The following is a 25552-nucleotide window of genomic DNA, read 5'->3' as shown; positions in this document are numbered from 1 at the left end:
TGACCCTTTTACCATATCTTGGTTAATATTACAAAGAGATATCAATACTCTGGGTTTGTGTTTGGCAGATTGGTTATTGGAATGAAGATGAGAAACTTGTTCCAGCAGCCATAGATACTCAAAGTGGCAATGAGTCTACAAGCCTCCAGAACAGGACTTACATAGTCACAACTATCCTAGTAAGTGCTGTGACTTCTATCCCAGTTCTCCCTCTCTCTCGTCTCCCTGATGTTCACACTCCCTCTTCCCCCTTTGTACTGTATCATTTTTATAACAGCAATAACAATAATAATAATAACAGCACTTTCTCTTTCCTGTGAGTCCATAAAGGTATCTGAAAATTACTGTGTCTAATTAAATAGGTATTAAAGAGCTCTCATGCTTAAGTGTAGAAAACACAAAAGATTATGACAAGATAGTAGAGACATCAGCATAGGTAAATTAGGAACATTATACCTGCGCTTTGTATTTAACCTGCAGAATGGGGGCTGTAATTTGGGGAAGGATAAGATGTATTGTGCAGAGAAGCTGAATCATAGCTTTAAAAACAAATCTCCACTGTAATCACAAAGGAATAATAGGTACCCCATAATGTATGGTATCATGTCTTGTGTCATTATATACTCTTACCCTGCAGAAACCTGGATTTTTACTAACCTGTTTGTTGAATACTTACTGTGAGTCTACAGAGAAGACACAATACCCAAATGAGTTAAATATCTTAAAGCTCTCTCCTGTCCAGCAGATCTGAATCTGCCTGTGCCCACTTAGGCAGACATGACTTCAAAAATTTACAGCTCAAATGCACTAAATAAACATTGCAGAATGGAAGTGAAAAGTTTGTTGCCCAAATTTTCCCAGCTACTCTATTCCCCTCAGGTCCATCACTGCAGAGGCTGCACACGGTTTCTGCACAAATAAATAGAAAATGCCACAATAAAAATCACACTTCGTACCTTCTAAAATAAGCTCATTGGTACAGGAACACAAAGCAAGAGCTTTGCAAGGGGACCAGAAGCTGCACACTGGGCTCTAGTCTGAGCCCCTGATGTTTATCTCTAGAATGTGGAATGTGGCTCAGTTTTGGTCTTCTCTGTGCCAGGAAGACCCATATGTGATGCTCAAGAAGAACGCCAACCAGTTTGAAGGCAACGAGAGGTATGAAGGCTACTGCGTGGAGCTCGCTGCTGAGATCGCAAAGCATGTTGGCTACCACTACAGGCTGGAGATTGTCAGAGATGGCAAGTACGGAGCCAGGGACCCTGACACCAAAACGTGGAACGGCATGGTGGGAGAACTTGTTTATGGGGTGAGTTTTGAGCCTTGTCCATAGTCTTTAGTTCTTGGTGCCTGAGAACACCTTCAAGTCCTAGAGTGTAAAAGAGCCAACCCTAGAGTAAAAAGGAGCCCTGCAGTCTGTCAGCCTGAGCTGTCTTGAGAACTGAACCTCTGAAAATGCAATTAATCAGCCCAAGTAAAACATTTTAATTTAGGGAAGGGCAGCACATTTTGTGCTTATGGAAATGGCAAAATATTTTTTTTCTTTCTATTTTAGAAGAACAAGTATTGGAAGGTCAAACTTTCTCATGGGTAAAATCTCCAAATTCTACTCTTATTTATATTTGCATGATAATGGAAGAATGAAAGAAGGATAAGATTTCAAACAGCATATGACTAGTGAACAGTAGGACTAGACTACTTCTGTCTAGCCACTCATTTCCATCATCTCAGCGGTATACCTGCACCCTACTCTCCTAAACCTGGTTCAGTCTGGTAGTTCACAATCAGTGGTGTTTAGGTCATGCTTCAGAGGGGTCTAATTTTCTCTTACAGGGAAAAGGGAAATGAGTGTAGAGTCTCTGTGTCACTGTGTTGGAGCTGGGGATGATCTGTCTCCTCCTGGTAGCTCCACAATATATGCCCACAGCCATTTAAATGCATTTCCCTTTTCATTTCAAAGACGGATTGTAAAATAAGTGGAGAGTGCACATCAGTGTCACTGGAACACTTTTCTTCTTCTCCTGCATCAGTTACGCAATCAAAAAGCAGTTCCTGATGGAAGTAAACATCCTGGCATCCTTTTTCAGGTGATTGGCCTTTTCTTGCCTCTTTTGATGTCTGGATGATAAAGCTCTTTTAGGAAAAATCATCTGCATCAGACTGTGACATCAGTGGATAAATCAGACAAGAAGTGCTAGGTGGCTGCAAAAAGAAAATGTTGTGATTTCAAAATGGAGGTGGTAGTCAGTAGTGATAAAATGGAAATAATCTACCAATATTATGGGCTACCCCTTTTTAACATTTCTCTTGCAGCTGGTTTTGTCTGATTTCTTCTGAGATAGCAGAGATAAACAGGGATCAAAAGAACATGAGCTGGAGTTAGTAGATATATTTTATCCCCAGAATGCAAATCTCTTTTCTGTCTCTCCTTTTCAGAGGGCGGATGTGGCTGTGGCACCATTAACCATCACTCTGGTTCGAGAAGAAGTTATAGACTTTTCCAAACCGTTCATGAGCTTAGGTATATCTATCATGATAAAAAAACCTCAGAAGTCCAAACCAGGAGTCTTTTCTTTTCTGGATCCTTTGGCTTACGAGATATGGATGTGCATTGTTTTTGCCTACATTGGAGTAAGCGTTGTCCTCTTCCTGGTGAGTCGCTTCAGCCCTTACGAATGGCACACTGAGGAATTTGAGGAAGGACGGGACCAGCCGGCCAATGACCAGACAAATGAGTTTGGGATATTCAACAGTCTCTGGTTCTCCCTAGGAGCTTTCATGCAGCAAGGATGTGATATTTCTCCAAGGTGGGTTGCCTTCCCCAATGAAACTTCTTCCAGTTTGTGTGGTTTAATCTTTCTGCATGCTTTGGAGACGACCAGGTTCTTCTTTGACCTTCCTTCCTGGACCATGGTGTATTTTTGTGAATGAGTTACAGATTCAGAAAGGATCTAAGGGTTCGCAGCTCTCACAGCTGTGACCTTGAGCCCTCTAACTTGGGACCATAAAAAAACCATTCTGAATTTATCCTAGGGAGTTCTTTTGAGGGAATTTACAGAAATGCAAATAAGATTTTCTAAAGCCACCCAGTTGCAATCAATTTTTATCAGTCATTTATTTGGTGGCTGCTAGAAAAAAGATCATTCTAGCATTATAGAGAAGCTATAAAATTCCAGCAAAGTAGGGAGAAATCCTATGGTAGGTGCCCAGTGAAAAGCTGCACCGTTTGTGCCAAAGATTATGGAGGACACTGAGTAGCTTTGGGTATTATTGACTTTTAGAAAGGTCAGAGAAGTACTGAGTTTAGTAAACTTCTGGTTTAGTAGGACCCAAAGTCCAAAGGATTCCTAAAGGGACTTTTGGTGGACACATTTTTTTCTCTATAAATTAATGACTCTTGTGGTCACTTTTAGAAAATCTTTGTTGGAAAAGGTGGCACGGTACCAGGTGGCTGGAAAACTGCATGAAATGTAGAACATGTAAATCTGTGATAGAGACACAAGCAGAGAGGTATTTGAAAATACTGTCTGGGAATATCTCCTTAATTTTTGAGAGCTGTATTCCCACAAATCTAATGACAGAGATTTTGCCTACTGCAGAAGCCCATGATACACATAACTTCTCAGTTTCTTGCTCATACAGAGATGTCCAAAAGAAAAGAAAAATAATTACAAGCATAAGAAGGAAATAGTTGTGTGGATCTGATAGATTTTCTTATTTATTTTCATGAGTAATATGTCCAGTAAGTAATGTCTGTAATAGCTGAGGGATCTCCCTTGTGTTATGTGTATATTCACATAAAGCAGGACCAGAGGTGAGCCAGCGATGAGGTTTTTGACGCCTCCAGTATTTTGTGTCCAGGGCAGATGTACTTAAGGGTTTGTGGGGTTGAAAAAGGGTTAACAAGCTGTGTCTTGAGATGTGGATCATATGTGCCCATCACTCCCAAGAGGTCTGCTCTGGATGTTGGCTGGAGGGAGGGCATATGGACAGGGCAAGCAGCAAAATCCTGCAAGGCACCAGTTTTGTTCACCCTCTCCACAGCTCTGAGAGGCACACTTGTCCCACATTAGGCTAAGAACATTTTTAGCCAGATTTGACTCAAACCAGAGGTACTGCCAGTCATGAGAATGAATTTACAGGAAGTACATGCATTTTCTGCATGTACACACCATGGTGACATCTGAAGTGATGCTCTGATAAAAGCAGGCAGCAAGGAGACCTTTTGTTTTTTTCTCTCCACCCTTTCTTTTTGGGCTTTGTCTCCCTTTTCTTCAAGGGACATTTCAGCAGATGTACAGGTGTGGTGGTTCAACACAGTAGGCAGACGTTAATTTTCCACGTGCTGGCATCAGAGCTTGGGGATTGAGAAGAAGGCACAAGCCCATCGGCACGTGGGGGTGACACTGTGCAGCTCCACACAGCTCCCGCGGGATGGCAGGGGAGCCAGGCATCAGCTTGGTGGTCATGGGCCAATTTGTCCAAATATTAATGAGTTTGGGATAGCAGGGCAATAAAAGCTTGCAGGGCACTTTGATAGTGACAGCTTTTATGAATATGTTTTATCATCTGATCATTGATCAGTAGGAATCCAGCTGGAGCATTCAGAAAGTCTTCCCAGCAAAAGAAATTTCAACTTCAGCACTGTCTGATAACACAGCTTTGTGTGTTGGGATCAGGTTATTGCCATTTTCAGTCTCATTGTTGTTCCTGTCATCATTATTCTTATTTAGGAATGGTAATGTCTTCCTTTGGGGACATTGCAATAGCCAGTTTCTGTTCCAAAGAGGAGTATGGCAAGGTGAAAAGCTGAGACTTTGTGGAATAGCAAATTTGGAAATAACTTTGATAAAAAGTGTCACGAGATCAGTGGTTTTGATCCAAATAACAAGATTTGCTCTCGCTAAACAACATGCTTTGAATCAGCATTTCAAAGTGGTTTATTTTGCTTTGAAATGGGAAATGACAATGATTCTGTCATTGTTATTTTAATGTTGTTAATTTGATCACCCTGATAATGAAAATTATTATTTCATTGACATGACTATTTTCCCACAGAGCACAACAGCACTTTTGGGCTACACATATCTGCTAGAAGAGAAAATTTGAAAGATGAAATGTGGGAATTATTATAACTCCCAGTACTCTGTGTACAGCTCCTTGAGATGGTTATAAGTGGAGGGCGACATTTGTGTGAAATCTGAAAGCAAGGAGAAAGCAGAAGAGTGAGAATTTCTGTAGGACGTTGTTGTACAGAAAGACTGAGCGCTCGCCATGTTTCACGTGCATTTTTCACACGAACATAGTGCAGGATTTTTGTGACACATCACTTTAGGAATAAATGCCTGGTATAGTGACAATGTGGGCAGGTGAGGATCTGCTTTATTCCAATATATTTCCTATATGGTTGCTTCTAAACTTATCACTACAATCTCTCAGCATCTCCCCAATAATATATTAACCAACATAAATAGCTTCTGTTATACATCTGTCACTCTCTCCCTAGCAGAAAGGAGCAAGTGCAGGGGTGTATTTTGTTTTTGTAGAGGTTTTGGTTTGTTTATTTCACTTTTGTTTTGGGAAATAGTAGGAGAAATTTGTCTGGAGGGTTGGTTTTGGTTTTGTTTTGTTTTTTTCTGGAGCATGTTTGTTTTAAGTGCTTACGCCACTATGTATTTATCATAAAAAAACATGTAAGATCAAAACTGCTGACACATCACTCAGCACAGCAGGTGGTGAGGGAGGTTTGCAGCAGCTCCCTGCCCTTGTAAATGTGTGTTCCTCAGTCTCAGACCAGTCCCCAGGGAACTTTGGTCCCCCACAGAGACAAAAAATTTGCTTTTGAAGGAAAGTAGTGTCCTTTTTAAGGACAGACTTACCAGCCAGTACTTTAATCAGGTTTTTAAGTATGCTGGTTGCAACCTACCAAGCACTTTAAAGATACACTGTGAATTTGATATCCCGCAGATGGCCAAGACAGAGCGCAGCTGTGAGTTTTGGGCTTTTGGCCTCTTCTCCTGAGGAGTCAGGTTGCCAGGCATGGCGCTGACTGATGTCCTCAAAGTTCTGAAGCCTTCATGTCTGAGCACAGACAGGGATGAGTGTGACAAACGCGAGATGGTAACCAGTTGTGTAGAGTCCCAGCCGGAGCTGGTGGCAATCTGTGTTGTGCCTTCGGATGCTGCTATATGAGCATGAGCAAGGAATCCATCCCTTCTAAGCCATAAGTGGAATGACTCAACTGTGGGTATGTAGCTTTGACAAAAGGAGGCTGTGAGCTCTTGGACGTTTCCCACCGGAGTGAGCAATCCCCCTTCTGCTCCATCACTGACCATTGGATGTGGTTCTGTCACTGCCACCTGGGCTAATTTGTCCTGCTTGAGGTGAGATGGTCCCTGTCGTTGCCCTTAAAGTCTGTGCATTCAAAGTACTGGCTGAAACGTGGCAGAGAGAAGTAACGTGGAGTTTCAAGTAGTTTAATGTACATAGTAATGGGCAGAAATCAGTGAAGTCTGAAATGAGCCATAAACCATTAGACTTTACAAAGTGCCACTGTAACTTCAGAAAACAGTCGTGAAATCACAAAAGCGCTCGTTAAATGTGAAATACAGACCGAGAAAGGAGATTCTCAGAGTGGTAATAAATATCCCACAGCCAACTGTGAGACCCTGCAGCAAGAGAAATGTGGAGTAAATATGACTCGCATTGTACCATTTTTCAGAAATGTAATTTGATAAATTGTCTTCAGAGCTTAAAATAACCCCAGCGTACAGCAGCTGTGGGGACTGAGACCTCGCTAACATACAGCACGTTGCTGCCATTTCACGCTCAGGATGGACCTGAGGCTTTTGAGGAGACTCATGAGACATCTGGGCTTCCCAGGCTCCCCAGCAGCAAAACAAAGCATTTGAATTTTTCATCTGCCCCGTCATTTTCTACAAAATAAATTATTTGATAGTTGTGACCGGGATGAAAAAGCAAGGAGGAAGATATATACTTCTGTTGCAGCTTACATCTTGATCGTCTCTTTTTTGTTATCTTAAAATTCATTGCTTCATGTGGTTTGCATCCAAAAGATGCTTCCTGTATATTGGAGACTATTAAATTTGATCCATTTACTCTTCCCGTGAGTCAGAAAACTTATGTTTGACTAAAATGAAATACATTTGGCTAAAATATATATTCCAGAAAGGCATTTATTCTTCCTATGAAGGTACTCTGAGATAGAATGTACCATAAGAATATACACAGTTTATCTCAGTGGAGTGACTATGGGAGTCTTGTCCCCACTGGAGTTGGACAGGTTGGACACAGTGTCACCCAGTAAATACAGCCATCCTTTGTGCCCTGCCAGAGGAAAATTAAACAGACATTTCAAAAAATAAACCCAGCTTCATGGAGGCTCTCTTTATACTGTGTTGTGGAAACAAAACACAAGTATTTTGGATTCAGATCAAAACATGCCATGAGTAGAAGGGAAATGTATAGTTGTGTAATGACATGATAGGATATCATGTCATGATACCAGGACAACACAGCTTGAAATTGCTCGTTATAATCTGCATGATTGAGAACAGAGTTGGAGAGGTGACCGTGTCAACCTGAACTGGAAGTGAAGTGATGAATGAAGTTTTCATCACTGCCCACATCTGGGAGAGAGCCAGGTGTGAGAGAGGACATTTGGAGAGCCTCAGCGGGGATGCACGAGCAGAAAGAGAGTCTGTGCTGGTCTGTGCATGTTGGCACAGGGGAGCACTGTGGGGAGATGTTTGGGCCACACCTGTGTTGCTTAAAGACTGTGGGTTTTTACTGTGTGCACGGAGACATGGTGCTGGATGCGAACCACCCTTCAGATAAGGAGTTAAATGGGGCTTACCTTGCTTGCAGAGTCCAGACCTGGAGCCGGTGCACATGCAGTGGCACGTGCAGAGCAGCGTCCCCTCAGCTGGGGGAAAACCTGCTGCTTAGCAAGGTTTGCTCACAGAGGTGATGAGCAAATGCACTCCGAGGTGGGAAGGAGAGATAAATGCTGGCTGCTATCCAGTTGATAGATACAATCGATTATTTATAGGCATCTTGTGGGCATCGCTACTTGTTTTTTAGTGACATGGAAAGAGTGTGCTCTGGCTGATCTGTATGATGTGTAGCTGGGCTTCTAGTTCACTGCATTTCTCTGCAGGTTTTCTGTTGCACTCAGTCATAGCAGTTTGTCTGCGGAAGAGTAAGTACAGTATTTATTATGTACCTGTAATTAATGCTGAACATTTTCTTCTGCTGTTTTTCCTGTTTATTTACATTTCCTTTTAGATCAATTGAAAAAAAATCACAGGAGACTTAAGCTGTATAAAATAACTGCAAAATTGCTCCACAAGTTGTTGAGGTTTTCTTTCCTAAACCAGCCTCTAGAGCATTTGAAAAATAACAGCACTTTTAAATTTCATCAAGATGTTCCTAGTACTGGAAGATTTTCTCCAGTTTTAGACAAGATCTAAATCAGAAATTGCTTAGGACAAAAATTGTCTTTTTTTAGTGAGAGGTTTGATTTGGGTTGTTTCAAGGAAATTATTTCTGTTCTGTCCTTTGTTAACTTACATTTGCAGGGTACTTATTTTGCTAAAAATTTAGAATTAGGGAAATGAGAACCAGCTGCATTTAGCAATTAAAAGGATTTTAATTCCTTCCTGAAATGAGGGCTGAGCCTCCGTGTTTATTTGGTGACTCTTCTTGATTTTGGGAGGCATCTTCTCCGACACTCCGAGCATCTGCCTGTCCTTTTGGCTTGAGGCGCAGTTCTGGTGCCATCCTCACCATACCCATTATAACCTTAAATTGTTCTGGAGAGTCCCTGGAGAGCTGTGCAAGCTCTCCCAAGGCAGGAGTCCCACAAGCAATGAGGAAAGATTTGTGCTTTTTGTTTTCCTGGCACTGTTTGCACAGGGTCTGGTGGGGCTGGCAGGGCTCACTAAAGCCTCTCTGGTGACATTGCAGAGAGTGTGCTCGCTCCTACAGACCAGGTTGTTGACCACCAATTGGATTCATTGTGCAGTCTCAAGCAAAGGGCGTATTTTTGCAATGAAGGAAGCATCAGTTTGCCGTTTCCTTGATGAACACATGCAACTCATGCTGGGGCTGCCCTGGGGGACAAGGCAGCCAAGCCAGGCTGGGAGCAAGGTTGGTTCAGAATCCTTCCTGCTCCTGAATCCAGGACGCTTTGTCCATGGGGACAAAGCTCAGGACCATTTATTTTTGGCAGTTTGCTTGAACTGGTGAGCTGAGGTTGGTCTTTAAGAATAAAAGTAAAAAATTAGGATTTCATCTTTTGGAAAAGTCTTTTAAGTGTACCAAATGATTTTGCAATTATCTCTACCTGGCCAAATTAATTATATCTAGGGAGAGGAAATTCAGGTCACAGGGTAACAGCAGTACTTGCAAATCACCAGGAACTGATGACCACACTTATTGCTGAAACGCATTTAACCAGAGAAAGTGACTCACCGGAGGAGCAGCTTGACAAATCGCACAATATCTAACTAAACAGTCCCCTTTGGAGCTTGTGCACTTCCATGGCAACCAAAATGTGGCAGCCAGGGGAAAATGGAAATTCTGTAAAAATAGTCATCCTTGCTATGCTCTTTTTCATTTGGAAAAATTTAGCATTAGGATACAGAGGACTCAGGGGAAGGAAATAACTGAGAGAGCATTGTTGGGAAAATACCATTTCATCTGTAAAGGAAAAATGAGTCTTTTAAATTTCCATACTACGCCATCCGAAAATTTCAAATTGCTGCAGAGGTAGCGAGTGTTTCCTCCACTGATCTCTAAGCCACTTCCTCGGGATGGTTCCGTATCAGGCATATCTAGTCACTCTTCCACAGTTCTGACTTCAGGCCTTTACCATTGATGTCGCTGTGGGGGGGCAGCAAGAAATTTGCTCTTATCTGAGTGACAGATTTACTAATCGTTCCACCAGCTGTGTTTAAAATAAGAAGTCAAACACTTGAACCAAAAGCAGATTTATTAAGCTAAAAATATATTTATGATCTCTCTATTCAGGACTAAATACATGTTCCTAGTATTATTGATTGAAAGCAAAGTTAAAAATAGCGGGGGGGGGGGGGGCGCAGAAAGTGCATTGCCGAATTTTTTAATCTAGTGGGAAGTTTTATTAGGACATCCATGCTGTGGAAATGGCACGTGCTGCCTGTGGTGCTAGTGCTGTGCTCTGGCTCAGGATGGTGAGTGGCACCAGGGATGACTGAGATTCACAGCCTTCTCTGTGACTCTGTCCGGAGACCCTCTGAGGCTCTGGGGACTCCCCGTTATACTGTACTTGCTGATTTTCAACCAGTAAGAGAAACACACCTTCTCCTTTCAGTTTTGTCCCTCGGGATAACCTGTTATCAGTCGGCTCAGCTGGGGTCTGACACCCTCTGAGCCGCAGTCGGGGCTGCGCATGGCTGTGTGTTTCCTAATAGCTGCGTCGGTTGCCAAGTGTTTCTGTCACAGAATAAGGGCTGTGAGGAGCTGAAGGACCTCTGTGTCCCCAAAGTGGTGTCCTCTGTGAGGCCGCTTGTCACACGCTGCTTTAATGTTGGCACTCCAGAAAAACACTGTAGCTAAGATGGGAAGCCCTGAGCATGTTTTCACAGGGAAGCCCCGCTTAAATAACTTGTCCATATGCTGTACATCACTTTTACCAGCACTAAGATAACATGTGCAGGCTGCCTGGATACACAGTCCAATGAGCATTGAACTCCTCAATTCAAATTGTTCTGGCTCGCAACACACAGAGCATCCACAGCTGCTCTCTGTTAGCTTGATCCCTAGAGCTGCCCAAAACCTTATGGCCTTCCACTGGGAGGCTCAGAGTACTTCTCTTATTCCACTGGAGTTTGGGATTTATTATACGTATTCTGCTTTTGTCCCAGATTTCATCCCAACTACTTGTTGTGGTAACTGGGGAAGCACCAATACCTTTTTTTCACAAGTTCAGCAATGCATACATACAGTGAGCAATAAGCATTGTATAATAACACCCCAAAACAGCGAACAGGCAAAGACAAGTTTATTGAAACATGACAGAGGTGCTAGGGTGTTCATTGTGAAAAGCTTGATGAAGCTGGGTAATTGGGAAAAGCAAATGTGGGACATGCTATGAAATAGGGACAAAAGACGTGCTGTGCTTGGACAGGGTCTGGAGCTGGAGGAGGCAGAGCAGGGAGTCAGCTTTGAAGTTCTCCGTGATGGTGTCTTGGTCTTCTTTCCGTTTTCAGTTGGATCAAAGGAGCAGGTGACAGCTAGGAGCCACCTGATTCATGTAATCAAATGGTAGGAAAGGGCATAGAGCTAATGCACACACCCCTTTCTTTAACCAGTAGCATACTTTCTGGCATTCAATCTATTTAATAAAATCATCCAGTAATTCTGATTAATGTCTACCCAGAAGAGTTGCTGCTTACCCTTAGATTCAAAGGCTAAGCAGCAATAATCCAATCATGGTAATCATAACTTACTACTTTGATCTTCAGATAAAAGAGCCTATAGAAGTGCAAAAATGTTACATCACCGTTATTTGGACAACTTCAAAGCATGTTATATGTATTAATGAATGCTCTTAACACAGTCTGCTGAGAAGGAATAGGAGGCAAATGTGTGAACAGTGGAGGAGAAAGGAAGAGGGGAGAAGGTTAGTCTTCACATGGTGAAAAGTGAAAAGCAGTAAAAATAAGTACTTGTACACTGTGGATAGGTGTGGGATGTGAAGAGGGGTCCGTGAAGGCCCAGCTACAGGAATAAAGCATACGGGATGCTCTCCCATACGGGGAATTTTCTCTCTCATTTCTTGAAGCTCTCAATAGGAGGAAATATCTCAGGCTGTAGAGTGGCAAACAAAGGGAGGGGGCAGCTTTTCATCTCGGAAGTGCTTTCAAAGCCTTCAGAACTTAAAAAAATCACTCAGTGTATCTTAGCAGGTGAAACAGAGGCAGCAGAAACACCGAGTATGGTTTTTTCTACAGTTTGGGGGTTTTGATGTTGAAAGACAGGCACTCATGTGCATACAGAGTTCTTCTAAAAAAAATTGTCTGGGGAGACCAGACTTATTCCTCATGACTTCTACAAGGGACACAGTATGCCCTTGTAGAAAAAAGAAAGGCTTGAAAATGAAAATAGAGAAAACACAACTTGTACAATCTCAGTGAGGGATCACATTTTAAATCAGAAATGAGAGGGAAAAGTAAGGGAATAGTTGAGAGTATTGCTCAGAGTGCAAATCTTACAGTGCAAAAAAATACTCTCCTTCCAGAAAACCCCTTTCTCTCATCAAATTGGGAAATCTGACAAAAGACAGACCAAAAAAATCAACCAAGGCAAGGTGCCCTGGAAGAAGTCTGAGCTGCGTTATTGTAACATTGCCCAGAAGTCTCAGAAATGGAGCTCTAAATTGTAAGCACATGTAAATGACTGAAGAGGATCTTGGAAAAATGAAGAAATGGTAGCATATAATCCAAAATATATTAAATCTTTGGGGGGAAAAAGAAAGCTTTTTCATCAAGCAGACTTTGAAGAAGAGACTGAGGGAGAGCATAGGAAATCTAGCAACACAGCAAAGGACATCAGCACAATAGGCCATTATTTAAAAAGAAGGATGAGTGCTGTTAAATTTGGGGCCACCTGAGGCTGAGGGAAGTTCCTGAGTAATGAATCTCCTGAGGTGATCCAGCAAGTGCTTCTGACAAAATTTTATGCTTGACACCTTGTGAGTTTTTCTCAGCAAAGCGAATAAATGTCACCAAAGTGAGAGAAATATGTGAAGAGCCTTTTTTTTACAGTGAAGTTTTTTGCTCAAAGGCACGAAGAGTTGGGTATTTTTTTTCTGTGTTGCAAAAGCTGGCAAAACTGCCAAAGAGGGATGATTTTGCCTTTCACCAGAGCTGCCTGAAGTGACCATGTGTTTCTCAGCAAACCTCTGTCTAAACACTCATCCCTTAAACTACCCTGGTTTGCAACATGGAGAGGTAAACTGTGCCTGTACTTAAGAGGATGACAGTGTAATTCTTTGGATCTATCTGCTCTGCCTTTCAACCATACCAATATTTCTTCTTGGGCTCTATCCTAGCCCTTTCTTGTACATTCTCAGTGAGGGATCACATTTTAAATCAGAAATGAGAGGGAAAAGTAAGGAAATATTTGAGAATATTGCTCAGACTGCAAATCTTACAGTGCAAAAAAAAAGCAGCCTTCTGGAAGAGTTGCATGTATTGGCCTGCAGTTTTTGGTTCTGACTACTCCAGGATGGTGGCTCCCTCGAGTAAAGGACATCCCTTGGTTCTGCTCTGCAGGAGTGTGTTTATGCTGTGGCTGGTACAGTGGTCCTGCTGAAGTGCTGCCAACACCAGACTTTGTTTATCGAGCATGTAAGTTGTGTTGGTTGCGTATCAGCAGCCTGCATTTTGTGTCCATTGGGGCCCAGAGGAGGACACAACCTGCAAACTGCTATTGAGTCCTTCAGTAGTCCCCTGCATAGCTGGTCCCATTTGATGCTGCCTCTGCCTGCTGGGATTGAGTGTGTCTGGAAGGGGAAGTGAGCAAAGAAGCAGATCAAAGGTAAATTCCATGTTGTCACCAGTGCTTCAGGCCACCCACCCAGGTGGAGTTCATAAAGGTAATTCATCCTCCTCTCCCACAGCTGGGAACTGGATTAGAGAGATGAACTAAATTACCCTGGATCCCATAAAGTCACAGGCCTCCCAAGGAACAACAACAACAAAGTATTCCTGGATGCTAGTCATCTGGTATAGGTAGTTAGGTACCTCTTGCCTGTCAAAATGCTAAGTGAATGTCTTGAAAACAGCACGTAGCTGCTCCATGCAGTCATCTTTATACTTAGCACTGCAGCAATCCAAGCTCCGATGACTGGAGAACCACAAGTGGCATGATGCATTTCTGACTAAGCAGGAAAACTCATTTTAGAAAGAGGTTTTGCCCATTAAAGGGAAATTGAAGAAAAAAGTGCCAACATATTCTGCAAAAGAAGAGATGAAACAGTAGGAGAGGAACCATATACTGCTGTCCAAGACCATTAGCTTGGGCAGAAAGAAACAATAAATAAATGATGACTTATAATTAAAGCCTCACAGATATACATCCTCCTGTTGAGTCTGAGAGATCCTGCATATATGCAGACAATATATTCAGTTGTTGCAATGTTAACACAGCAAGTGATACTGAGGCCTCTTCTTAAAAGGACTTCTGTTGGGATTCTGCAATCCATATTGCCTCCTTCCAGTGTGATGGCTTTGGAGGTTAGATGAGCTGGCATGGTTTGCCTGAAAACGTGAGAAAAGGCAAATCTTCAGCCCATATACAAAAGTTAAGAGGCTATCAATATTTTTTCTTTTTTTTTCTTTTTTTTTTTTTTTTTTTTTTTTTTTTTTTTTTGAAATTAGAAAAAGAAAAGCAGGAGAGAGACAGCATGGGACTCCCAGTACCTGTGTACTTGCAGCTCTCTTTCCTTGTCACAGTGGTTAATGTTATCCACGGGGAATCAATATATGCAGCTGTTACTTCTGTAGAAAAGTTGTAAGGGGAGCTGAAGGAGGAATTTGTACTGCTGGGAGAGGTAAAAGAGAATGTTAATAGAAGACATTCCGTATTTGGAAGGGCTTTCTTGATACCCCATGACAAAGCCCCGCACAGCAGTTGGGACTCCAGACTCTTGTACCAGGAGTTAGGATTCAATAAGAAGTAAATGCAAACTAATAATGGCAAAAAAAATCATAATACAGCATGGATAGAGAAACGTGCATTATAATGACTCCAGTTTCATGACAAACAGTTGGTAGCTCATTCAAAACTATCTGTGGCATAGCAGAGTATAAGAAGATAAGAGCTTCGCAGCAATTGCGTGATGGATGCACCCAGAGCTGTTCCCAGGTCCACAACCCCACGCTGAGTTTACTTCTCTATTCATGACAATTCACAGACTTTTCAAGCAAATTTGGGGTTCATGTCAGGGTGTGAGATAAAATGGTGAGACCAATTGTGCCAGATGGTCTGTGACACACAGAAAAAGCGGCACTCATCTACGTTGACAGAATTTAATGTTGAAAACTTGTTTAAAATAAGATCAAAACTGGAGCAAAATGTTTGCAACTAATCCACTACTAAGTCAGCCTTCAGTTAGACCCATTAAATTATCTAGAGTCAGTATCAAATTAGCGAAGTAGTGTTGGAGATCAGAGGATTTGTGTGGGTAGAAGACCAAAAGTGGATTTGACCCACAATCAGTAGAACAAGCATATAAGAGCTTTTTTTCAACAGTTTTGCATAAATTCATTCAGTGACAAATATGTCAGTTGACTAAGTGAGCCTTTACTAGAATTGAATGTAACAGCAAATCTGGGAAATCCTCCCAAAGCAACTATGGCTTTAGAATCCCAGCTTTGCACTTCTAATTAAAACACTGTCAGTTTAGGTGTAATTCTCCATGAGAAATGGATCTGGGGAGGGGGAAGGGAGAAGTGGGAAAGAACTGAGCTGCTGCTTGAACATTTTTGCAATGAGGTTTACTTTGTATATTTGCTGATGATCTTGTTAATGTTTTTTGCAAAAAGGTATGATGCTCTGCTAAAAAGATGGCAAAGCAAACTTCTGTCAGCTTTTCCTACCTTCCATAATAGATGAGATCAAAGAGTGAATTGTCTGATCACGTATTGCATTTTGTTTTAAGAAATAAGAAATTATAGCTGCATGATTTTATTTTTTTCTGTGAAGAATCCATCAATGCTAAACAAGAACATTAAAAAAAAAAATCACTTCCTAGGAACAAAAGGAATTCACAATTCTTTTCTATTTTCTACTGGCAAAATGCAGTTGCATTGTAAAAACAAAAAGGTCTTCTAAGTAAGAAAATCAAAATTATTATTTTCAGCTGGTCATCTGTAGTTTTTCCATTAGACAGATATAAAACAGCATATTCCAGAATTATCTTTTAAATTATACATGTGGTAGGTAAGGTTTAATGTATTATAAAAGCTGAAAGAAAATTATTTGTAATGAGAAAGCAGAAACAAAATTGTTTACATTGTTAAAATTATACCTTTTAGCCTTTCAGAAATGAAACATTAAGTAATAGAAAAATGCCAATCTTGGATGGAACCAAAGCAACCATTTTCAGAATCCTACTTTTAAAGGACATTTGTGACTATTATCTTTTCATTCTGATTGAAAATATTAGGGTTTCATTTACAATTTCCGAATTTTCCACGGTGCTGAAATTCTGGTTCCCAGCCAGCTCTAATTTTAGGTGGGCTGTGCACGGTGGATAATGAGGGCAGAGTATTTACTCCTCACTCCTGCAAGGTTAATGTTGGGAAGGAGTGCCCCGTTCCTGCTGCTGTTTGGGGGGGGCAGGCAGGACCCCAAGTCAGGGAGAAGGTGGGGTGGGTGATTTTTAGTAGCACAGGCAGGGCTAGAAGAAGAAATGAAGATATCTTTATTTGGATTGTGTAATAAAGAAGAGTGTAGGTGCAGAAGGAATACTGTAGGTTGAAAAATGTAGAGTCTAGTCTTTTCAGCTATTTCACCCCTTTCCACACCCCAGAATTAGCCATTCATTAAAGTCTCTTTCACTGTTATCCTTGCTTATTTTACTCTGATTTTTTTTAGATCCTGCTATTTGCAAGTGTCACTGTGATAATGAATGTGAATAAATCCAGAGGTCAAATAGACAAATCCAAACATCCGAACCTTAGCACATCTTTAAAGTACTAACCAGCGTGTTCCATCTCACCTTAGCTCTGCAGAGGACTGAGTCACTACCTTGCTTCCACACAGCAGAGAGCTGATTGCCTTCATGTTATGCTTGAAGAGGTATGGGGACACGTAAATTCTCAATGCAAGAGGATTTAAACCCCTTACTGCCCGTTAGTGAAGAGAAATGAACTGTGCTAGGGCTTGAGCTGCAGAGCATTTGTTAGTCAAGTGGAAGGTCATTTTCTCTTATCTACTGTGGAGTAAGATTTTCAAAACCTCAGTGACTTAAAAGTACAAGGTATATCTACTCCTCCGTGAATGCTTTTACTAGAGCATAAACATAACTCTAGTTCCACTGGCTTTTGATCATCAATGTTCCCAAGCATTGAAGTTGCTTCTAGAAATGGGACATTATCTCCTAAATTACAAAAGCACTTTTGCAAATGTGTCCCATGATGGTAGCACTGCTGCTCTCCTGCTTGGTCTACAGAAGTAACAGAACAAGATTGTAATGGATATTGTGTTTCCAAACACTTGGTAAGCAGTAACAGGCATTGGCTTAAAATCTAAATATGAAATATGGTTATTCAGAGAAATCCAACTAGTTTTGTTTAACCTGTGTTGGCTGTTATTGAGCTCTAGGTATGTCACATCTGCTTGTGTGGTATTTCATGATGATTATATTTTTATTGTATTGAACTGGCCTCCAAGAGCCTCTGTCACTGGCCAACGCTCCCTTGTATTAGATCCTGCACAGTCACAGAGTGAAAGGGTGATGTCCCGTAGTGCCCGTATGCTGAGTGTTTTCCCTGCTGGGTGTTTATAGCAGTTTAGATTCACAGCTTCTAGCTCCAAGTTAATCTAGTAACGAGGGCGAACATTGCCCGTTAGCAGTGTCTGCCACAAAACATCATACACATGAAGCCCTAGCCATTCTGGCAGTCACAGAATCATAGAATTGTTTTGGTCAGAAAAGACCCTCTAAATCTTCGAGTCCAAGTATTAACCTAACATTGTCACTAAACCATGTCCCCAAGAACGTCATCTATGTGTCTTTTAAACCCCTCCAGGGATGGTGACTCCACCACTTCCCTGGGCAGCCTGTTCCAATGCCTGACAACCCTTTCTGTAAAGAATTTTTTCCCAATGTCCAATCTAAACCTCTCCTGGCGCAATTTGAGGCCATCTCCTCTCATCCTATTTCTTGCTACTTTGGAGTTGAGACCAACACCCTCCATGCTACGGCCTCTCTCAGGTAGTTGCAGAGAGCAAGGAGGTCTCCCCTCAACCTCCTCTTTTCCAGGCTGAACCCCCCCCCAGGTCCCTCAGCCGCTCCTGAGCAATTAGGTGAGAACGAGCACTCACCTCCTCACAGCATCTCGTGTGACGAGGAGAAATGACCAGCACCAGCAGCAGAGACAGCCCAGGTGAGATTGGAGCATGATGCAGACATGCATCCTCTCCCATATGGCTCCCATGGGAATGAAGCTGCAGCCCCCTCTCCCTCTTTCCCCAGCCCTCCTAGTTACCTCCCAGTCTCAGTACCCCATAGCTAGTTTTTCATGCTGTCAGTGCCAGGTGTGGAGCTGGGACGTACAAGCCATCTGCAGCTGACAGCAGGCAGCCCCTGTAGGATAAGACAGTAATGAATATCGCCAGGATGTCGAGGGTCTAGAGGGAGAAATCCGGCTGACTGCGGCTGAAGGGATTGAAACAAGTTGCAGAAATATCCCAGCTTCGTCAGGAAGGAAAGGCTGTATAATTTGCAGCTGGAGATGAATGTGATTATTTGCCATGCAAATGGATTTTGACAGCTCAAAGTGGCCTTCATCAGCAGAAATTGTTGTATTTGACATTATCCGGTTACTTTTGTTTAATGCCTCTGTGCCTTTTCTGAGCGCTTCCTTCCCTGAGCACACATCATCCAGACTAATTAAAGACAGGTATTTTTTTCCTCTTCCAATCAATCTGAAGACGTGTGAGCTACATCCATAGCTGCCTCTCTTCCCGATCCCTCTCCAAGTATGAAACAAAAGGTAAAGTTGTTTGCACTGACAGTCTTGCAGACTGAGTATTCTCTGCAGATGGGAAGCACAATGGTCACATTTATCTCATCTAACTTTAGCTGTTTAGTCCAACCTGGTCATCCCAGTTCCTTCAAAATTCAATAGAGAGGAAGGTCTGCAGCTGGACCTCCTCTCAACCTGAGATAGAGGGGGTGAGTCATCCCTGGAGGTCCCTATTCATCTCCAGAGCTTGTTTGATGAGTATGTCCCCCTTAGAGAGTTAGAGATAAGGTAGAACAGTGCCCATCTGCCTGCCTTTCCCACAGCATCCAGCACTCCCACAACAAATCTCCGATCCCCCTCTCTGGCTGGCAGTGATAGGGAGACCTAAAGAAAAAAGTGATCTGGAAGGAGGGACTGTTGATTTGCTCAGCCATGTTGCTGCAGTTGCCAACAGAGGAGGAGATTATGGCTGGAATCCATCCCTGAAAAAAATATTTTGGTTTTACCTTTCTTGCTTTTTAAGATGTGGGTGATTAAGAAACGAGTTTGTGAACTCTGTACAGTATCGCCTTGGAGCTGGGTCCTGTAAACTCCCCTGAAAGACCTTGAAAGGTAGGTCCTTCAGAGTAATTCACTGAGCAAGATGGACTTTGCTGTCTGGTTTCAGCAAAGTACATGGAAGAAACAACCAGAGGGGAGGGCAGAGGCTCTGCTCCGAAATGAAGCCCCTGTGCAGGGGGGCCCAAGCCATCTCTAACTATACAAGTCCTTTTCAGTCTCATCTGTAAAATACACCGCTTGTCCTTTCTGTCACCATAATCCCTTGCAGTCGTGTTTCTTGCAGTTTCTCTCTGCCACAGGTGAAAGCTGCTGTGACTGTCCTCCAGGAGGGTGGGGTTGACAGCACATGTGGTGGGATAAGTCTTCTTTCCAAATACTAAATCATGCACTTTCCACTCTGCCCCGTCTGCTGGGGGGGGGGGGGGGGCTCAGTCACTGTGCAAAGGTGGTGCCTGCCGTTCTGCTGGGAAGGGTGATCCAGAGGGTTTTGACTGGAGATTTCAGGGGAGATGATGTGATGCCTGTGGGAGCAGCTCCCCTCACATCTGCAAGGTTTAAAACCAGACAGGATGAACTGGAGAAATATAACCTAGATAAGTTGTACAGCTGGTGGGCTGTGTGGGTTTTGTCTCTTTCCAGCTCTAATTTCAGTGATTAGTGGGGTGTGGTTTTTACCTCAATGGAGCGATGGAGCATGCAGGTTGGTTTGTCAAATTGTGTTAAACCCAGTAAAGCACAGCAGCTGGACCCAAGGCTTCACGCAGACCTGGACACAGCATGACACACACTGTCATGAGCTGGTCCAGTGCCCGTAGCTGGACTGGGATATCTCTGTTACCATCTAATAAACCGTATTTCTGTGCGGTGACTCAGAGCAGCAGAAAGGCAACACTGAGCCATAGTCCCTCATGGAGAAGTAAGTGGTGTTTCTCATGGCAGGTCCTCCCTAATCAGACTTCTGGCTTTATAAAACAGCATTATAAGTTACTTTCTGTCTGGGACAGTGCTCTGCATCTAGAAACAGAACATGTGAATAATTTATACAGAGTGCATGAATACTGACAACACTCTAAAATTATCATCCACTTTTAAAAATTCTTTGATAAGATTTTAATATAAATTAATGCCTGCTTGACTTATTTGCCTCTATAGCTATCCAATGGTTACAGATAATTGGCTATTTGGTTGCAGCAAGTGCAAAATACCTAGATTTTAAAGCATTATTATGAACATCTTGTCCAACCATCTGCTGAATACAAAACAGAGAACATTAGTAGGCAAATTATTCATTAAGGCTGTAGCTCCTCTCCGAGCTTCAATATGTCTTATAGAAAAACACAGAGCTTTGGTTTTTAAATTCCATGCGATGGAGGAGCTGACCTAGTGATCCCAGCTGGTCTGTATATCTATATCTGGTCTGGTGCCATGCTGGTGCTCCTTCCCCCTGGGGTACGTGCCAGAATACAGACCTCATCAGAGCTGCTCTTTGTGTGGGCATTGCCCCTGCCCAGCTAAACTTTCCTCATGGTTTCCTGCATGTCTTAATATTATTACATATTCTGAAAGGAATTGAAAATCAAAGTAGATTCATTCAGTTTATTACTCATTTCTTTTCACTATGAATTTTTTTATTCCGCCTCTAATTACATTGACACCTTGAAAAGTAGGTTAGGAACTGAGAAGGACCTTTGGCTTCCCTGGAAATGGCTGGAGAACATGAATTTGGGTAAATGCCCAGGTAAATGATGGGCCTGGAAGAGTGAGCTGCACCTTTTGAACCTTCACACGCCTTCTGTCTGACTCTCCCCTCTGTGTCCAGGTCTCTCTCCGGCCGCATAGTTGGTGGTGTCTGGTGGTTCTTCACCTTGATCATCATATCCTCCTACACAGCTAATCTGGCTGCCTTCCTCACCGTGGAAAGGATGGTTTCTCCAATCGAGAGTGCAGAGGACTTGGCCAAGCAAACGGAAATTGCCTACGGGACCCTGGAAGCTGGCTCCACTAAAGAATTTTTCAGGGTAAAAAGGAAACTTCAATGCAAACATTTTGATCAGCCCCTTGTCTGATACGTCCTCCAGGCCCATCCTCTCTCATCCTCAGTGCAGGTCTGTTTTTTATACTTGCTTCCACTTAGCAGGCTGCCCCAGGAAGTGGTTGAGTCACCATCCCTGGAGGTGTTTAGAAGAGATGCAGGTGAGATTCTTAAGGACATGGTTTAGAGGTGGACTTGATAGTGCTAGGTTAACGGTTGGACTCGGTGATCTTAAAAGTATTTTCCAACCAAAACAATTCTATGATTCTGTTAGGACCTGCTGAGCTTGTCCTTAGAACAGCAAAAATCCAGTTTTCCATTTGCTGTTCAGAAGGCAGGCGGTGTCTCCAGTACATGTGATATTCTGCAACTGTGAACACAAATACGGAATATCCATGTGCTTCCCTACATTACTGAGGAGTTACTCTGAGCAGCTGCAAAAGAAATCATCTCCTGATTTCCAGCTTGGTTTGCCCTTGGTTTGATCAGCAGAATCACTTGCCATATACAAATATCCTATCCCTTATGGTGATAAAGTTGATCTGGGCCATGGTGCAGAAGTGGCAGGAGGTTCGTTAACATCCCATTACACTTTTGCATTCCTTGGCCCATCTGATATGTGGATGTGTGTTCAGTCCAACCTGGAAATCTCAGCTGGCACCAAAACCTTTCTTAATGCTTCTGTTGGGTTTCTGCTGTCCTATGCAGCGATCTAAAATAGCAGTGTTTGAGAAGATGTGGACATACATGAAGTCAGCTGAACCCTCTGTTTTTGTGAGGACAACGGAAGAGGGGATGATCCGGGTGAGGAAGTCGAAAGGAAAGTACGCCTACCTCTTGGAGTCCACGATGAACGAGTACATCGAGCAGCGGAAGCCCTGTGACACCATGAAGGTGGGAGGTAACTTGGACTCCAAAGGCTATGGCATTGCAACGCCAAAGGGTTCTGCACTGAGGTAAGTAGCCTAGATTTGCTTCCTTTTGCCAAACCACCCAGCAAATCAATGTATGCACACAGTTCAATCTCCATTGCCATGTTAATCATGAAAGCTTGGGACAAGGAGGTGGGGGAGGTAGAAGAAGGGATATGAAAACTCATCATGATGTGCAGAGAAGTAAAATGCCCAACTCCCATTGAGTAGCAATGGGAGCATCTAATTATTCAAGCCCTGCATTTGGAAACAGGATCCTGGCTGATCCACTTGCTATGAATGTGTCTGCTGTATGAGGTGATGGCAGGGGGGCTGCTGTGGTGTAACCATTGGTTTCACAGAGTGTTATGCGGAGGGACGCTCATCCTGTGCCATGTGAACTGCACAGCTTTGCAGAGTATGGTATTACCCTGGCTTGGATCCATGCTTGCAGAGGGAGTTTTTATGGGGAAAGCATTTTGGTGTTTTCCAAAATGAAGTGCTATTTGGAAGGGCTGGGAAGCTGGTTGTGAAAAAAACCTGCAGAAAGCGTGCATTTTCATTCACTGAGTCAGTTCAGATCCTGGCAAGCACCCAATTTGTGGCAAGTCCAAAGGGGCACAAATCCTGCATTTCTGAGCCCAGGCCTGCATCTGTTACATGCCTTTGCCTACTGTCATGTGAAATATTAATATCTTCAGAGACATTACTTTGAAAATAACAACCTTCAAAAAGTACAGACCCAGATCTGAGTTAGTAGCAGAGCTTGGGCCCTGCACATGGCCATACTCCTGGACACAAGCTGGCCCCTGCAAAGTGCATCATGCAAACCGACCTGCTCAGAGCAGCATTACCACGAGCTGCAAACTGGGATGGGGACCTGTAACATGAGAGGTACAATTCCTTTTAGCAGCAGCTGTACAAGTTCCTCACATGACAATCATGAAGAATATGAGTTGCAAGGGTTTAGTGGGACTAGTAAACCCTCAGAAGCCATAGGTTTAAGTAATCTGATTTGTGCTCCAACTGATGTAGTTATTTATTGAACATATTTTAATCAAAATATTTTGACCAAAATCTTATGTGTGGCCTTATACTTGCTTGCTAACATAACACAATGCAGAGATTTAATCCACGGTCTCTGGATTACTAGAAACCAGCCGTGTATTTGCTGATGGATTTGTCTGGTCACACAGCTCCTGAGCAAAGGCCAACCTGAAGAATCAAAGATGTATCAGATGATAGTGGATGAGGCCCAAGGATTTTTGTTACTACATTTATTAAGTCAGTTCAAATTAGATTCAGGTCTTCCCACATCAGCAGTATCTTTAGAGAAGCTCATGAATGCATTGCAGGTGGTCCAGAAGGCAGTTCTTGCATCCAGTGTGGTTCAGGCTCTGAAATGACTTGGGACCCTACAAATGAAGATGGATATGTTCTCACAGCTTTGAGATGTTTTCTGTTGCACTCTCTCCAGTGTTTGTTTTCTGTCTTGCAAATATGGAAATTAGAATACAGGGCTGATGCTATTTATTTATTTAAACATCAATCTTGTATCCTAATTTTGATCCTATGAAAACAAACAGACAGGAGCATCCTACCTGTCTTGTAATTGTGGGCATGTGAAGAAGCCATTTATCATACTTCCAAGAAAAATCAACAACAAAAAATAAAATTATGTCAATCATTCTAATTTTTTTAATTGCAGCTCCAAACATCCCTCTGCTAGGCATGATTCCAAAAATTCCTAACATTTCTTTTTGTTTCCTCTTCTTCATCCTGGCTGCATGTAGAACAAATTTCTTATGGGCCTTATGGGCAAAGGAGGAATGCTTGATTTTCCATCCGATGGTGTTTCTTTGGAACGGTTGCTGTCAGTTTTCGTCCCATTATGTTTGTTTTGTTCTTGTCATTTTAATTGTTTTAATCTTAGTAGTTCCTTACAGTCATCATGTAGTGTCTGTTTTCCCCATGGGGTCCTGCACGTGAGAGGTTGCCCTGAGCAAGGTGACATTCGTGAGGCACCTGTGTAGCACGGTCAGCCTGTCTCTTATTCAGGCTTCATCTTCACTCACTTCCATCCACAGAGTAAAAGCTCTGAGCCAGCTTTGGAGGTACATGTGAGCCAAGCCTACCTTAAATCAGGTGTGTTTTAGAAGCAGGGCTGCATTTTTTTTATTCAACCTGTCCTTTTTGTAGCTAGACCAGTTCGCCTGCATTTAGGATAGCTGACGAGGAAAGGATCCTAGAGAAATGTTAAATGAGAGTTTGCCATTGTTTTTCTTGCTTCTACATGAAAACAGGATATTCCCACAGATTAATGAAAATAAGGTTGAAAATCTAGAAATAGATAATTTAGCAGGTGCAAACATCCCTCTCAGGCTGTTGCTTAGGTCTCTTGAGCTGCTAAAAGAGCTTGCTTCTTCCTCCTAGGAGAATCTGGCTTTGAATATCTTTCGGCCTCCAGGTGGTAAAGGTCAGTTGCATTTAGGCATGGCTGAGAAGGCCAATGATGGGAGGACAGAAATTGCACCTTTCAATACCAGCTAGTTCCAAGTGTGATCCTGTATGACATGAGGTATTCATGCAGCTGCAAAACCCATCCATTTACCTGGAAGGAGCTCTTCTCCACTGTTGGACAAGTGATAAAAAAAGAGGACAAAAAGCCGAATTATCCAAAACAGAGGGAAGAAAACTCAAGAAGTCCCATGTCAGTCTGGACCCAAGGAATAGGGTGTTTTTGAGATGGAGATCTGGGAGAGCAAGTTCCTCAGGGCAATCATAGTGACATTAAAGTTCCCTAAAATATAAGTTGGTTTTCCTAGGATCTGTGAATAAACACAAAACGTTCCCTGTTAAAAACTCACCTTCTTTCAGGGCCCCAAACCTCTCAGTCTTTCATCAAAATACACTCAAGAGGAAGTACAGCTTGTTCTGTGTACTCTCCCTGAACTGAAGAGAGGGACAATTAGCTGAAATGAAGTTTCCTAGGAAAGATAACACATGATGCTTAGCACATGGCCCAGAAATCATATAGCTAATACTGTGCTCAGGGACACTGCAATGCATTTACTTTGTTAACACCTTGTACCTGCATAGAAGCTGCAATGTATTTTGGCTCATTAGTTAGCTAATCTTTTACAGATGGTTCCAACATCGGAGTACTAATTAACCTGTGTTCTGTTTTAGAAGACAGAAATAATTATAATTTACTTTTTGTCAGATTCTTTCTTGAGCTACACTCACATGTTTCCATTGGCTTTAGATACAACCAAAGTTAGACT

General features: G+C 42.5%; 1 protein-coding gene across 4 annotated transcripts in view; it reads left to right on the top strand.

Annotated features, from left to right (window-relative positions):
• The window catches only part of GRIA1 (glutamate ionotropic receptor AMPA type subunit 1), a 124410-nt gene that overhangs the window by 83483 nt on the left and 15375 nt on the right, over positions 1 to 25552 (top strand). For all 4 annotated transcript variants that reach the window (XR_010466005.1, XR_002414611.2, XM_005503370.3 and 1 more), the window contains 5 exon segments: positions 69 to 179; positions 1103 to 1309; positions 2437 to 2807; positions 21145 to 21343; positions 22066 to 22313. Coding sequence is in view for 2 of the 4 variants with exons in the window: in XM_005503370.3 (XP_005503427.1) it covers positions 69 to 179; positions 1103 to 1309; positions 2437 to 2807; positions 21145 to 21343; positions 22066 to 22313 (1136 nt within the window). In the remaining 2 variants the exon portion in view is untranslated.

The sequence above is a fragment of the Columba livia genome, chromosome 14 (genome assembly GCF_036013475.1).
Source record: "Columba livia isolate bColLiv1 breed racing homer chromosome 14, bColLiv1.pat.W.v2, whole genome shotgun sequence".
Classification (NCBI taxonomy): domain Eukaryota; kingdom Metazoa; phylum Chordata; class Aves; order Columbiformes; family Columbidae; genus Columba; species Columba livia.
The sequence above is the reverse complement of the archived record's forward strand: the minus strand, read 5'-3'. Positions and strand labels throughout refer to the sequence as shown.